This window comes from Eucalyptus grandis, chromosome 2, assembly GCF_016545825.1.
Source record: "Eucalyptus grandis isolate ANBG69807.140 chromosome 2, ASM1654582v1, whole genome shotgun sequence".
In the NCBI taxonomy this organism is placed as follows: domain Eukaryota; kingdom Viridiplantae; phylum Streptophyta; class Magnoliopsida; order Myrtales; family Myrtaceae; genus Eucalyptus; species Eucalyptus grandis.
The window spans coordinates 50,609,262-50,625,789 of NC_052613.1; the positions used below are offsets into that span (position 1 = coordinate 50,609,262).

Consider the following 16,528-nt stretch of genomic DNA (forward strand, 5'->3'; position numbering starts at 1 on the left):
TCCCATCACTACAAAACAGGAAATGCTGCAGCTAACATATTTTTAGCCGCAGATATAGTATAAAATTGAATTTGCCTACTTTTTTTGGTCCACTTGCTTATACCACAAGATCTTTGTCCAGTTGAAACCTGGCCTTTTGCAATTCACCACGTTCATCTTATGGAAGATCGAAAAGGAGCAGAATGCCTAAGAGCTCGTAGTACAAAATCTATGCACAAAATGTCCCGTAAACAGTATACTATTCACTTTGTAAACAGAGTAGCCTGGCTGCAAACAACTCTTGAGACATACGAGACAGCAAATTTTAAAAATTTTATATATTAAGACTAGAAAGGTTAATCACATCGTCTGCATCATCTTCTCGCGTCCCATCACTACAAAACTCACAAGATACCTTAGGAGGGGTTAAATGCAGGCAGTGTTCTACTCTATTTTCCATCCAGGCTAATCTCCTCTCGAAATTCAATACACCCATATGCATACATCTAATCTCGACCTGAGCTACTCTAGCACAAGCACGAAGCAATATGTAATAATCAGCATGGGCAACGTAAGCTAATGCACCATGATCCCTCTTCCTAACATAATGAAGATAATCAAGTCTCTTGACCTTTACCCTTGGTGGAATGTAGAAGAACCTATTCTCTTCCATGTCTAATTTCAGCTGTCTAATGGCTCTGTCTTGGTAACTTTCTGAAGATGGGCGATTGCCAGGTTTCATGTTATCGTCTGCTAATGAACTTTGCGAAGAAGCATCATCATCTGTGCTGTCCAAAAGGCTTTCATTTGCACCCGAAGTTCCACTATTAAACCTTTTATTGCCTATAAATGAATTCTTTGAACATCCATTAACATGATCTCTAGGCCTCTTTTGATTAAAAGCACCATCAAAGTGAAGCCCCGGCCCTTCCGTTTGTTCGCCATCCTGACATCAATCCAAAATCCCCTTAAATAAGAATAAAGGTAAGAGAATCAAATACCAAGACGGGCTTCTATCATAAATCTGTAAAAATTAACTTCACGGGCCAAGTAAGAATTGATGATGCAATTATATCATAAGTTACCTTGTTCTCCTGATAAAAATTCCACAGCTGCTTCATAACTTCTCCTTCCTCGTAGACCTCACAAGGTTCTAGACCAGCAAAAACAACATCTTTGCAATACTGGAGGTAGGTGGGCAAGTCTTTGCAGTACTCTGTCCACACAAAAAGATTTAACACAATTGTACACTAATCATTCTTTCATCCACATTGAGCCCAAAAAACCTTTCAAAGCATGTTGGGAAAGAAAAGGACATTTTAAACAATCTTGTTAAATTATCAAAATGCAATTGAGTACCATATGAGTCGTTGAAGTCATTGTATCTAGCATTGAGGTTTCGTAGAAGCTCCTTAGCATCAAACTCAGACTTATCACCATCTGAGGCTTCTGCTTCCAATCTCGTATCTAAATCATCCCCAGCACCAGAATGAAAACCAAAACCATTTTCAACATCTTCCCTCATTCTGGAACCCCCTGTGTTTTCAGATCCAACTTGATCACTTGATGTTGAAGACATATCTTGGTGATCAATCAGGCTCTTCTCCCATTCTCCAAAACCATGTATGTTATAAAGAATTCTTATTGCTACCATGAGTATTGACATGACACAGACACGAGTTGGAAGCCTCAACTCATTTGCTGACAACCACAGATCAGGCGGCATTGACCATTCCTGTATTCGGCATGCATGCGGAAAAATCTTCTCCGCTGGTAGGCATAACTGGTTGAGATAGCGTGAACAAATCGCATAGAAGTTCACAGGCGGAAAAATCTTCTCCGCTGGAAAATTTTAATCCAGTACAGATATTATAAATTTATTTTAAATTAATTTTTTGTCACTAAAAATGACAAATTTACTTTTTATTAGTTTTCGTTAAATTTTGCAGTCAAATTATTAAGTTGAATGAAATGTAATTTGTGATTTTTCATTATGAGAGTGTATTTATCATAAATATATCAATTTGAAAATTTTTTATGGTTAAAAAATAAATTTTAGATAAATTCATTACAGTCTACCGATTTGGAGTAAATTATTATACATTAAATTTTGATTTGTGTAAGTTTTATTAAAATTCGATGAGTCTTTTTTTTAATATTATTTTTATTTCCTTTTTGAAAATTGGGTCTTTCAATAGTGTGCTTTTATTTTTAGGTTAATATAAATAAAGATACTAAACATGGCAGTTTTTTCCTTTTTACCGTGGCATTGAGTTTGACCAAAAAAAAAAAAAACGTGGCATTGAGTATTAGACCCAAAAAAAAAAAAAAAAAAAAGGCATTGAATCGTCCTTTCGGCCTTGGATATTACAAGCCCGAAATCGATCTCAGAATCTGACCAAGCCCGACCTTGTCTGGTTTGGGCTAGGCTCACTTAGAATTTTAAATTTCTCAATATTAATTAATTAATATCTTTCATGTGAAAAGTTTCATATTATCAAGAATAACATAATCAGTTCAATAATGTAACAAAATAAATAATTCACTCGTGAGTTTTCAATTTTTTATTTAGGATGAAAATCATTAATGAGATATAATTAGAAATATAAGAAATTAAATAAATTTCCAATTTTGAGCCAAGCCATGCTGGGCTTTCGAATTTTCATTTTAAGCCCTACCCCGTATTTTTCTTGAAAAAGGGCCCAAAGTACCTTCAATTTCTTAAATAAGGTCTAAAATGGGCATTCTTTCAAATAATGGTCTAAAATGACATTAGTTGTTTCAAATAAAGACTTGATCTCGCCATCATCAACCGGCAAATTTTCTAACTAATCAAGGGTATTTTCATGCAAATTTCCTTCTATTTTTCTCTTTTCTTCTGTTTTCTTTTTCGCGTTGGCCAACAACCACTAACAAAGGCCGGCAAGGGCTTGTAAGCACTCGTCAACCTCACTTGGGGTCAACAAGGTCTCGATGACCCTTACGGGATGCTGGCGAGGGTGGTCGAGCCCTTGCTGGCCCTTACCAATAGCCAGCAAAGTCACCAAGCCCTCACTAATCGCAAGTGAAGGCCGACCTCACAAGTGGCCGCGAGGGGCGGCCTCCCACAGGGCGAGGGTCACCTTGCCTAGGCGAGGCCATCCCTTGTTTGTGGCCGACATGGGTGGCCCTCGCTGAATTGAGCGAGGACGACCCTCGCCCAGCCCTTTATGGGCATCACTAATGGCCAGCCGGCTAGCCACTAGTGAAGAGGAAGAAGAAGAACCAAGAAAAAGAGAAAAGAAAAAAAAAAGGAAAAAATGGTTAATGACGAAAATACTCTTAAATGTCGAAAAGTTAGGCATTTATTTAAAACAAACATAATCACTTCTAGTCTTTATTTAAACCAGATATAATCACTTCAGGCTTTTATTTGAAATAAAATTTACTTTATGTCATTATTTGAGAAAGTAATTACACTTTAGACCCTTATTTGAAACAATGTCCATTCCGGATCCTTTTTTAAGAAAATGAGGATATTTCGAGCCCATTTTTTTTGTTTTTAAAAAAGTTATGGATCATCCTTTAAATTTTGACACCATTGCATGGCAACCCAGAAATTGTAAAAAATTTACCAATTCCCTCCAAACTTGAACTTTTGTTTGTCCGCAAAACTCACCTCTAGCGGCAGCTATAACTCCATTAGATTTCCTTATGTGGTTGTGCTATGCCTCCTCTATATCTCTCTATTATTTGAGACGGAGGGAGAGTACATACTTTGGTAGGAGCAAACAAATCGTAACGGCAAAGCCTTGACGAAGAGAGTGATGGCACGGGGTGACAATGGGCATGTGTGGCAGTGGGCATTTGCGAAGGCCTGCCCTATTCTGAAAAATGATAAATTCTGTTTTCAAAATTTTCTTAGAAAATTCTATTTTCACGAATCAAATAGATCTTTTATGAAATTATTTTCATTTTAGTTAGCACGTATTTTCAATTGATAAAATGCCCCTAATTTGTTCGAACCTATATATGTCTGATTCTTACAATATCGAACCATAGAAATATCATGATTTTTCTTCTCCTGAGCATGATTCGAGAGCATTAGTGGCTTGGTCTCAAACCAAAACCTCAAGAATTTCAGAAGGAAAAGCTTCCGTCTCTGAAAACCTCACTTCACTGACCTTCGATATGTCTCCACCTGTTAAGGATGTTGAAATAAATGGAGGAGAGCTTCCCAAAAGGAGGAGAGAAGCCTCCGATCCATTATCTTCGACGAAGCAAACATCCAATCTATTTCCAATTAAGTGGACTTTTGACAAATTTGAGATGGAAAAGCTCAGAATTGATCGAGATGAAGTAGTTTTGCCGACACTACATGGGTGAATAGTGTCTAGATCGATTGGTAAATGGTATCGATTGACACGACTTGACTAGATCACACGCCAAGACAATATACTTTTCTCACACGGAGGAAGAATCACGGTACGATCTAAAGTGGATCCTAGCTATCATATTTACGTGCGCACACAAGACTTCGAGTGCGGACTGGCAAGTTCGACCCGAATTTTGGTTTCCTCAAAACGCGTAAGCGCAGAAAAGTCAGAGGGAGGCGTCAGTTGACCCGCCCGTCGTCTACGCAACCGAGGCAGCCGTCTTTTCCGGTCCAAAAATTTGAAGTGCCGGCAACATGTTTATCTCTATGTCTCACTCGAACGTTCGAATTCCAAAGAGGCTAAGAAACTTACAAAGGAAAGAAATAAAAAATGGAGTGACGACACCGTCAACGTAGAATACGTCCTACCAGGCTAAAGATTTTTAAGTGATCCGAATTCACTCTAGCTGTTAGGGGCCCCTCCGTACTTTATGCTATTAAGTGCATTATCAAATCCGCTACTGATGAATCAAAGGCTTATATTTGGAAGAGTTGGAACGGAAAGAAAAGGCCGAGGGTCTCCAAATCACCTAAGCTCCCGATACTGCAGTAAGCAAAGGGAGTTCTTATGCTGTTATTTCTTGTCCTTCCGCAAACCACAATCATGGGCTTCATCTTAACCAGAGCCCTTATACTGCTCGCATGCATCTTCTTCTTAGCATCGGACCCGGATAAAGACCATGGTCTAGTAAGTGTAGCGCTCGGTTTCGTGGGGGAGCAAGAAGTTCAGGGAAAAGCACCCCAGAGTCGACGCAGTTTGAAGACTGTCAGCACAGTGGGCATGAACACAAAGAAATCTTCAAGTGTGACGAAGACATATGATCCTAACATGTCAAGCAAAAGAAAAGTCCGAGGAGGAGCTGATCCTCTGCACAACTGATCCTAAATCTATTCGCTGTTGTTCCGTTCGACCAACAGCAAAGGTCGAGCATGCTAGTTAGACAGATTGGAAGAAAAGAGTTTCCTTGGAGATGTGAAGGCTAGCATTTATAATTATCCTGCCTTCAACGGGAGGCTGTGTGAGGGTTGATTAGTTTCTCTGAATATTTTCTTTTGTCAGCTATTGTCATGAAGCAACTTGTACAGGCACGCTAAGCTATTGTAGGGTTTGGTATTGAGAGTGAAACCATGACATCTCAGTTCTGCAAGCATCATAGACCCAAGAGAGGGTCCAGCATAGAAGATGGCGCAAAATCTTCTTTCTTCTTCCTCTTCTTCTTCTTCTTCTCTAAGCGGGAAATGGTGCGAGGTAGACAAAGGGATCATCACAAACTCTGTTCCTTTAGATGTTTCGAGCCTGGGGAGAAAGGCTAGTCTGTTCCCAGTAGTAAACGTTATTTCTGTTCTTCCGCGGGAATAATGACATCATACCTAGGAGGAAAAAACTTTCTGCTGAATTAGCAGTGCCTCTTAACAGGAGTCACTTCAAGAGCCTAGCTGAGCTTTAATTTTAACTAGGGTTGTATGTCATCCAAGGTGAGTACATCTAGGCAATTATACAACATATAATTTGAACTTCCCCCTGTTATATCAGTCAACGATCTGAGTCCCATCAAAATTTACTGTCACACGCTCATACAAAAACATGTCGTAAAAAAAATTACAACTATTCAAGTTAACTCCTTTTCGACCAAAAAAGAGAAAAAAAGTTAATTGCCTCATAAACTCAGTAATTTAGGCTTCGCTCTTCGCTTTTTGTTTGATTATAAGAAATAACCACTTTGCCGGAGATTTATTGCATTACTCAAGTAAATACAAAATAAGATCATAGAAACATGAACTTGTGAAGGTGAAAATCACAAGATGAGGTCAATGAGAAAAGACTTAAGCATCTGCTAAATAACTCATGTCATCAATAAGTAAACCATCTCTCCACCAATAGAAGTGACGTAGAACGATGGGAAAATGCTCGTATGGAAAGTTTCGAGCATCGAAAGAGCAAGCGGTCCAACAAATTAAAGAAAATTGCAAAATTTTCAAAATTACAGATGGGTTACAATATTTGATATCAAATTTACATGTTTTCCTTAATTTCCGAAACGTCAAAAATTTTCGTATTTTGTAGATTTCTTAGTAGCATTTTGAAAACTTTCCCCTTTATCAATATTTTTTCCTTGATTCTGTTATTAGATTTCAGTTATTTGATTATCTCATTAATGGTGACCTACCTATAACTAGGCGCCTAAAATATTGTAATCGGCACTTCATTATTCAAATAACATTATCTCTTGGAATTCCTTTCCAAGCATTTCTTCTTCTTGAAGTCACATGTTACAAGGTAGTATACTCCCCCCTCCCCGTCTTTGTTTCCCCCTCTCTCTCTTGCATCATGCTTGCTATTTAAAGTTATCTGCAATATGCAAAAGAAAGAAACAGGAAATGCTGTAGCTAACATATTTTTAGCCGTGAATATAATATAAAATTGGATTTGCCAACATTCCTTGGTCAATTTGCTTATACCACAAGATCTTTGTCCAGCTGAAACCCAGCCTTTTGCACTTCACCACATTCATCGTATGGAAGATTGAAAAGGAGCAGAATGCCTAAGAGCTCGCAGTACAAAACATACACACAAATGTCCCATAAACAGTATACTATTCACTTTGTAAACATAGTAGCCTGGCTTCAGTCAACTCTCGAGACATATGAGACAGGAAATTTTAAAAATCTTATCCATTCAGACTAGAAAGGTTAATCACATTGTACGCATCATCTTCTCGAGTCCCATCACTACAAAACTTGCAAGATACTTTAGAATGTTAAATGCAGGCAGTGTTCTACTCTATTTTCCATCCAGGCTAATCTCCTCTCAAAATTCAATACACCCATGTGCATACATCTAATCTCAACCTGAGCTACTCTAGCACAAGCACGAAGCAATATGTAATAATCAGCATGGGCAACATAGGCTAATGCACCATGATCCCTCTTCCTAACATAATGAAGATAATCAAGTCTCTTGACCTTTACTCTGGGTGGAATGTAGAAGAACCTATTCTCTTCCATCTCTAATTTCAGCTGTCCAATGGCTCTGTCTTGGTAACTTTCTGAAGATGGGCGATTGCTAGGTTTCATGTTATCGTCTACTAATGAACTCTGCAAAGAAGCATCATCATGTGTGCTGTCCAAAAGGCTTTCATTTGCATCCGAAGTTCCACTATTAAGCCTTTTGGTGCCTATAAATGAATTCTTTGAACATCCATTAACATTATCTCTAGGCCTCTTTTGATTAAAAGCACCATCAAAGTGAAGCCCCAGCCCTTCAGTTTGTTCACCATCCTGACATCAATCAAAAATCCCCTTAAATAAGAATAAAGGTAAGAGAATCAAATACCAAGACAGGCTTCTATCATAAATGTGTAAAAATTAACTTCACAGGCCAAGTATGAATTGATGATGCAATTATATCATATATTACCTTGTTCTCCTGGTAAAAATTCCATAGCTGCTTCACAACTTCTCCTTCCTTGTAGACCTCACAAGACGGTTCTAGACCAGCAAAAACAACATCTTTGCAATACTGGAAATAGGTGGGCAAGTCTTTGCAGTACTCTGTCCGCACAAAAAGGTATAACACAAAAGTACACTAATTATTCATTCATCCACATAAAGCCCAACAAACCTTTCAAAGCATGTTGTGATAGATAAAACATTTTAAAAAATTCTGTTAAATTATTAAAATGCAATGGGGTACCATATGAGTCATTGAAGGCATTGTATCTCGCATTGAGGTTTCAAAGGAGCTCCTTAGTGTCAAAGTCGGACTCATCACCATCTGAGGCTTCTGCTTCCAATCTTGTATCTAAATCATCCCCAGCACCAGAATAAAGACCAGAACCATTTTCAACATCTTCCCTCATTCTGGAACCCCCTGTGTTTTTGGATCCAACTTGATCACTTGATGTTGAGGACGTATCTAGGTGATCAGTCAAGCTCTTCTCCCATTCTCTGAAACCATGTATGTTATAAAGAATTCTTATTGCTACCATGAGTATAGACATGACGCAGACACGAGTTGGAAGCCTCAACTCATTTGCTGACAACCACAGATCAGGTGGCATTGACCATTCCTGTATTCGGCATGCATATGGAAAAATCTTCTCCGCTGGTAGGCATAACTGATTGAGATAGCAGGAACAAATTGCATAAAAGTTCACAGGCGGCAAATACAAACCTATGGACAGAGCAATGGACGCTGCCGTAGCTTCTAAATTCTGTGGTGGAACTGCTTGAGAAGGCCTAAACATAAGATTGGAACTCAAAGGACAAGCAGCTGATGGTGGACCAAAGTTCTTTTCGATGTCTTGGAAAGCAGCAAAATATGGAAGCTTCCCTTCAACTGACCACTTGATTATGTCAGTAGGGAGGATAGGTTCCCTCGCAACATGACAAGCCAAGAAAGAAATAGCCAAAAAACAAGATAATGGTATCTTTTTTCTCAAAGTCCTATACCATATCATCATTCATCACTGCTCGCTTGCCATGCATATTGTGTGATTCTGCACTGAACTTAGCACGAGGCCTAAAATCTTTTGGTTCTCCTGTGGCCAAATATATAAAGATTATGATTCAGAATCAACTTAAGAAAATAGGGTAATCGAAACATGAGAAGCAAAAAGTGAGAGCACTAATGGTTCAGGATTTCTGGCAATTTCACAATCAGTATAAAAGAAAATTTATACAAACATCTTCAGAGAAACAGAACCATTTAAACATTCGGTTATGTAACTAATTCAAATGCAAACATATCATCTGTAGACACCTCCCTCCCTCCCTCTTCATTGCAATCAAAATGGGGCACTAATGCTAGCAGACGGCCATTAATTGACCAGCTTGAATTTTTTTAATCATCTAGAGAAGGAATGCCTATCTGTGAGAGATTGAAATCCAACAAACATATCTGCTTAGCAGCCAAAAGGAAAGCTATTTGAACGTGGAATACAAATAAGCATAGAACAGAAAAGGTCTCTGGTGGAAAATTCATTTCAAATTCAAGCAAATTAATTACAGCAAAATATCCATGCTTACATGACACTATTGATATGAAGAAATATCTTAAAGCAACATCCAAGTATGCATATGAAAAGAAGTCACTAGGACCACTTCCCTACTGGATTTCATACTTTTATCCAGTGCTTCCAAGTTGATGCTGTGTCAATGGTCAGTGGAATAAAACCAATCACTTCACTGCTTAATAGAGTGAACATATTTAGCTCCACTACACTCCACAAATACTTTCATTTGGCCAAATTTCAAATTTTAGCCAGCCTATGCTTTGCCATTCCGCCTTGACCCTTAAATTTTGTGAATAGTAAAGTTTCTGAGATTCACACTCCATACAAACTAGTCATGCTAAAATTACAGAGCCACTAAAGATTACGACATCATTGATCATAGCTTGGAAGACACAAATTCTTCAGGGCACGATCAAAATACAAAAACAACAAGGTCACCGCACCTAGTTCCTGCATCTCAGACTCGTGAACGGTCTCATCCGCCCACTCCTCCGAGAAAACCCGAGTGCTCGCCACGAACCTCAGCCAAATCGGCCCGGAGATCCCACATATCAGCGGCGTCACGCCGAACTCCCTCACGAGAGCCTCGCACTGGAGCTGCACCATCGTCTGGAGCCCCATCACGTACCTGATCCTCACCTCATTGTAGTAATCCTCGTACCCGAGCGCCCTCGGCCCGGCCGAGCCCGAATTCGCAAAGTCCTCGGGCCCCGTCGGCCCGAGTTCATCATAACCGTCGTCTCCCTCCCTTTCGGGCGTCTTGAGACCGGGAGTTTGAGTTAGCTGGGACCACAGCTGGGACTGGGAGTGGCGGGGCCCGGGCTCGACGGCGGAGAGGTGGCGCTGGCGGCGGTGGCAGGCCTGGTAGAGGGCTCCGCGGGCGTCCCCCCCTTGCCGACGAAGTCCTCGTCGGCGACGTCGTCGGCCCGGTCGCCGCAGTGGACGCAGTAGAAGAAGCAGTCGAGGCCGTCTTTTACGCCGATGCGGCCGCAGCTGTTGCACATGATGTTGAGCGTCTCGCCGTCTCCTTCCATCGGAGGAGGACTCCGGCTTGATCACGCTCCGCGGCGCGACGGAACGCCGGGAGGAGTGGAGCGAGAGTTTCTTTTAACTTGACCGAGGCGAAAACGGCGGGAACCGACTACAAAAGAAGGGAGGAAGGAGAGAACTCATTGATTTCTTTTCCTTTTTATAATATTACGTAAAATTCCAATTTGATATACCTATCGAAAATTTACTCTAAACCAATCTTTTGAATATTAAAATTTTCAAATCAATACAATTATGAAAAATTTATTCTTTATTAGTTTTTTGTCAAATTTTATTATCAAATTATTGAATTAAATTATGCGTAATTTTGTGATTTTTAATAATCTTAATATAATTTTATGGAGATTATATTTGTAAAAAAATACATCAATTTATAATAAGTTTTTCACGTGTCATTTTGAGATTTTTTGTAGTAAAAAGATTATCTTGGTGTAAATTCGTTAGGGATGTACTAATTTAAGATTTTCTCTTTTGGTATTAACTCTTGATTTTTTTAATTTTTATTGAAATTCGATGAGTCTTTTTCATATTTTTATTTCCTTTTTTAAAATAGATCTTTCAATAATGTGCTTTTATTTTCAGGTTAATATAAATATGAATACTAACATGGCATTTCTTTCCTTTTTTAACAGGCCACTGAGTCATCCTTTCGGGCTTGGATATTACAAGCCCGAAATCGAGCTCAGAGCCTGAACAAGCCCGACCTAAGAATTTTGGGACTTGTTTGGGTTGGGCTAGGCTTAGCACGAAATTTTAAATTTCTCAATATAAAATAAGATTTTCTTCACTTGAAAAGTTTAATGTTTTCAAGAATAACCTAATAAATTCAATAGTATGACGAAATATATAATTCACTCGTAAGTCTTTGATTCCTTTTCATTTAGGATGAAAAGTATCGATGAGATATAATTAGAAGTATAAGAAGTTAAATGAAAGCTACAGATTTTGGGCCGGACCGAGCCGGGCTTTCGAATTTCTCTTTTCAGCCCCACCCCGTATTTTTGAGAAGTTACAAATCCCTCCTCTAAATTTTGTCACCATTGCATAGTAACCCTGAACTTTCAAAAAGTTACCAATTGCCCTCGTGAACTTTTAACTTTTGTCTGTTTGCAAAACTCACCTCGAACAGTTGCAACTTCTTTAGATTTTCCTTGTGCGGTTGTGCAATGCCTTGTCTGTACCTCTCTATTATTAGAGAGAGACAGAGAGTACTTTGGTAGGAGCAGACAAGCGCTGACGGTAAGGCCTTGATGAAGATAGCAATGGGTTTGGGCCAAGGTGGTGACGGCACGAGGTGGCAATGGGCGCGGGTGGCAGTAGGCATGTGCAACGGTGAAGGTGGGAGAATTTGAGGGAGAGGTGAGAGAAGAATTGAGTGTGAGTTCTTCAATTGGAAAAACTATTGGATGGTGCTACAGGATGCAATAATAAACTAATAAAATGCTAGTAAATTGGTATCATCTGGCGAGAAGTGGCTAATTCTTATCCCATTATGAAAATGATAAAACCCGTTTTCTAAATTTTATAAGAAAATTTAATTTTCACGAATCAAACAGATTTTTTACAAAATTATTTTCATTTTAATTATCATGTAATTTCAATTGATGAAATGCCCCTAATTTATTTGAGCCTATATCTGTCTTATTCCCACAAAATCAAACGGTAGAAATATTGTGATGTTCCTTCTCTTCAGCGCGACTTGAGGGTATTAGTGGTTCAAGCTCAAATCAAAACATCTCCCAGCACTTTTAAATTTAATTTGCTCCAAAACTCTTGATATGTATTTGCTAAACTTTTTGAAGTGAATGGTAATTACGTATTTCGGACTAAAAAAAATCAAAACCTCGAGAATTTTCGGAAGGAAAAGCTTCGGTCTCCAAAAACTTCACTTCACAGACCTTTCAATAGGTCTCTGCATTTGTTACGGAAGTCGACATAAATGGAGCAGAATCCAAGGGGAGGAGAGAAGCCTCTGTGCCTCGCACGTGCAGTGAATGGTCCAGTTCGGGATTTCCACCCTATTATTTCAGACGAAGCAAACATCCAATCTATTCCTAATTAAGTGGACGTTGGACAAATTTCAGATGGAAAAAGTCAGAAAAAATCGGATGACATCGAGCGTCGACCTTCGCCGAAACTACACGAGTGAACGCTGTCTAGATCGACTGGCGAAAAACGGCGTCGATCGACGTGATCAATCACATCACGCCGAGACAATTCGCTTTTCTAGCGTAGAGGAGGAAGAAGAATCACGGCACGATCTAAAGTTGATCCCTTCCAATCCAATTTACACGCTCAAACGACTCGAGTGGAGACCGGGGAGTTCGACCCGAATTTCGGTTTCCCCAAAACGTGTAAACGCAGAAAAGGCAGAAAGAAAGAAGAGAAGGGGGGGTCCGGGGTTGAAGTTGACCCGCCCATCGTCTACGCAACCTAGGCAGTCGTCTTTTCCGTCCAAAAATTCGAAGCGCCGACAAGGTGTTTGTCCCTGTGTCTCGCTCGGACGTCCGAATGCCAAAGAGGCTATAAGAAACTCCCAAAGAAATTAAATAAATAAAAAACAGAGCGAGGACACCGTCAGCGTGGAATATGTCCCGCCAGTCTCTCTCGCGCTTTTTACCCATGTCACGCCATGAAACTCATCAAAAAAGTCTTCCGAATAGGCCGGTCGTCTACTTCCCCCCCGCTCGTCACGGCACGGTTTTGGCCGGCTGCGGAGAAAGTTCAATGTACCGATGCGATGTTGCCTATTCAATTGGAAGTCACGTAAAGGGAAAGGTCTCCAATTGGATTTGCGAGCGAATATCGTGAAAAATTCGAATGGGTGCACTCATATCAAATTTACTTCAAACTAATTATCATGTTATAAAAATTTCAAATTAATATATCTGGAGAAATTACCAAAATAGTCATAAACATATCAATTCAATTCAAAACCCCATTTTTTTGTTGATTGAATCTTAAATCTTTTGTAATTATGTTAATTTATTTCATCCGATCAATTTTGGTGATTGACGTTGACATATCATAATTGATACAAACATGACACGACGTTCTAACGTGGATGATTTTTAACAATATTTTAATATTTTGTTTGAATTTTTTTATTTTTATTTTTTTCTTTATTTCTCTTTTTCTTTCTCTCTCTCTCTCTTCTTCCTTTGGTTGATCGCCGGGCCAATACCATCAACCAAAGTAAGGGTGAGCTCGCCCAACCACTAGCTAGGTAAGCCCTCGCTAGATCTCTTCTATCTTCGTTTTTATCCAATATAATTCTTTAAAACTAAGTTATGATTAATCCTGGTAGTATGCTATAAAATATTCTATGATATGTAGTGAAAAATGAAAAGGAATTTGGTATCTAACAAGCGACCCTAGAGGCCGAAAGATCCATGTGTGTAGGATAACATACATGCCACAAATTCTATTTCGTTTTTCCTATCATAGGTCAATTTTATGGTGGGGGGGCAAGATCAGCCTCACCCTCCCTAGTGGCTAGGCTCACCCAGGGATGGCAAGGTCACCTCAGTTCGACAACTGCCTAGAGGAAGAAGGAAGAAGGGAAAAAAAGGAGAAAGATTAAAAAAAAATGGAAAAGAAAAGGAGAAAATTAATTAAAAATATATAAAAATAATAATAATATCCATGTTAGTGTCAATCAACCAATTTTGACTAGATAAACCGAACCGACATAATTGTTAAAAGTTTATGACTCAATTGACATAATTGTAATAAGTTTTAGGTCCTATTTTTGTAATTATCGAGATACATTCATGCTTCATCTTGCCCCAAACTTGTCCTTCTCATTTCGTTCATACATAATTTCTACCGTTAATCCAAGTAGTGTTTGACATGGTTTATCATCTAATTTCATAACACTGTTTCATTTTAAAGCGCTTATGCTAAGCTGAATAGTGCGATTCTACAATGACAAACCGACACAAAGGGCTTGTACCTTCGCCAGTGATGGTGCCTGAGATGAGAAGATTGGAATCAAAAGAAATATCCAGGTTCTTTGGACCACAAATGATAGATTTGAGATAACCAAGTAAGATAGAAATAAGGTTGTCCTCGATGACAATCAAATCGAAGTTCATTGTGCTTTTGAACTTGAACTTGATATCCATCAGAAGTACACGAAAGGAAAAGAGCTCAAGAGCTACTTGAGATCACGAAGATTTGTGCGATTGAATAACCATTAGTGAAGGGTTGAATAAAGCTTTCAAAGAGGTTTTGATGCATAAAGAGAAAGGGGTTAATTTATCGTGAGTCTTTTAGTTTGGGATTTTTCATATATAAAAATTATTTGAGGATAAATATGACACGAGTGTTTTAATTTGAGATTTTTTTGTGATACGAAAATCAATTCATAAAGAATATAGCACAAATATATTAATTTAGAATTCGTGTAACCGATTCATTATAAAGAAGGTCATCTTTACACGTGAGATGAGTGAAATTTATTGTTGGATCAAGTAATTTCCATTTTGCGGTTGAAACATAAGCAAAATGTCATTTCTTACCATCACTTTCACTTTATCATCATCAATTAGGACAATTACCGACTGCCCAATCTCTCGATCTCAGTGTGATGGCATATCACATCTGGGTAAGCACGCTCCATGATGTCTTTATTGATCTTGATTTCAAGCCCACATCTGGCGGCCTTAAAATGACTCGCACCAACAAAAATATAGACAAAAAAACCAAATTATTTCAAGGCTGAATCATGAAAAAAAAGAAAAATCCGAACAACCCCATTCTTTTCTATTAATACTCCAAATTAGACCATCAAGTTAAGGCCCTCTCGCATCATCCATGACGTGTGTTCAATCATGAATTAAGGGACTAAAGAACTCATCACCCATTCGTGGACGCATGCCCTTCTTCCAAACAAATATGAATTGGCTACTAGAAATTAATTTAAGGACACAAGCAAGTACATATATTAGTTTAAGAGTGGCTAGGTGGTGGAGACATAGGCTACCGTGCCGAAAGGACGATGGACCAAGCGATTTCAGTGGGATACGGACGGTAGTCCCATAAGCAATGTTAGCTCCCTTTGCGTCGAACCCATCCTTCCAACACGCGACTCGCGCCCAACCGACTGAAATCGGATCGTACATCTAATAAATTTTCCCAAGCTGGACCGAATCCGTCCCTTTGATCCAGTCAAAGGCAGATCATCCACGTCTTAATCAGATGATTCAAAGAGAATGTGACACGCCCTTAAGAGAATGCGTCAAGCACGCACAAGAGTTCGAGGTCTCAAGTTGACGAAGGCACAAGGTCCCGATTGGTTTGTTGCTTGGCTAAATTCCATCTTGGAGTAACTTATTACAAGTTTCGTCAACACTAAGCAATAACACAAGTAAAATCTAGTCACTTTGGAGCCTAAAAATTTAAAAGAAAATTTTAAATAAGAATCCAAAATACTCTTATTCTCTCAAATAATAATTTAAAGTAAATCTTATTTCAAATAAAAACCTGAAGTGACCATATTAGTCTCAAAAAAAAATAAAGTAAATCATAAAATGAAAAATATACTTTGAACTTTTTTAAATTAAAATACCCTTTCTTTGATTGTCATAATAGTTATCAACTAGCCAAAAGTCCTTACTTGAGATGATTTGGTCACTTCATATTTTTATTCGAGATAATTTAATTATTTCAAGTCTTATTTAAAAAATATGTATTTCGAATTCTTATTTGAAAAAATTAGGACTTTTATTTAAAATATTCCCGTAATCTTAGCATGTAAAAGATCTAAAACAGGATACGTCGTCGCTAGTGGAGTTGAACCATTATTTCGCCTGCGAAACGACCAAAACCACCAACTGGGTTGACCCTCATCCTTTCCATCAGGACCAGAAAAATCGGTGGTGCTGCCACTAATCTCGGTTCGGCCTGTGACAGCATCGCGCACTCCTCGCCCTCTCCTGCTCCTCCCGTCCGGACTACCGTACGGAGACGGAGCCCTCCGCATCGCGGACGCCACGCGATCGAAACACATTAAAAGAGAGCACGAAGAGCAAACGCCGACCAGAGGTCACACAACTCACAAGCAAAA

At 38.9% G+C, this 16,528-nt stretch overlaps 1 protein-coding gene across 1 annotated transcript; it reads right to left on the reverse strand.

Annotated features, from left to right (window-relative positions):
• Positions 1–288: 288 nt before the first annotated feature.
• Positions 289–10,442, reverse strand: LOC104435648 (TATA box-binding protein-associated factor RNA polymerase I subunit B-like). Its single transcript, XM_039307189.1, has 10 exons — positions 10,308–10,442; positions 9,847–10,167; positions 8,138–8,823; positions 8,000–8,015; positions 7,812–7,913; positions 7,231–7,672; positions 6,854–6,936; positions 1,339–1,762; positions 1,065–1,195; positions 289–925 (listed from the first exon to the last, which is right to left on the reverse strand). The coding sequence occupies exons 1-10, from the start codon at positions 10,440–10,442 to the stop codon at positions 314–316; spliced, it is 2,952 nt and encodes a 983-aa protein (XP_039163123.1). The 3' UTR covers positions 289–313.
• Between the last annotated feature and the right edge of the window lie 6,086 nt (positions 10,443–16,528).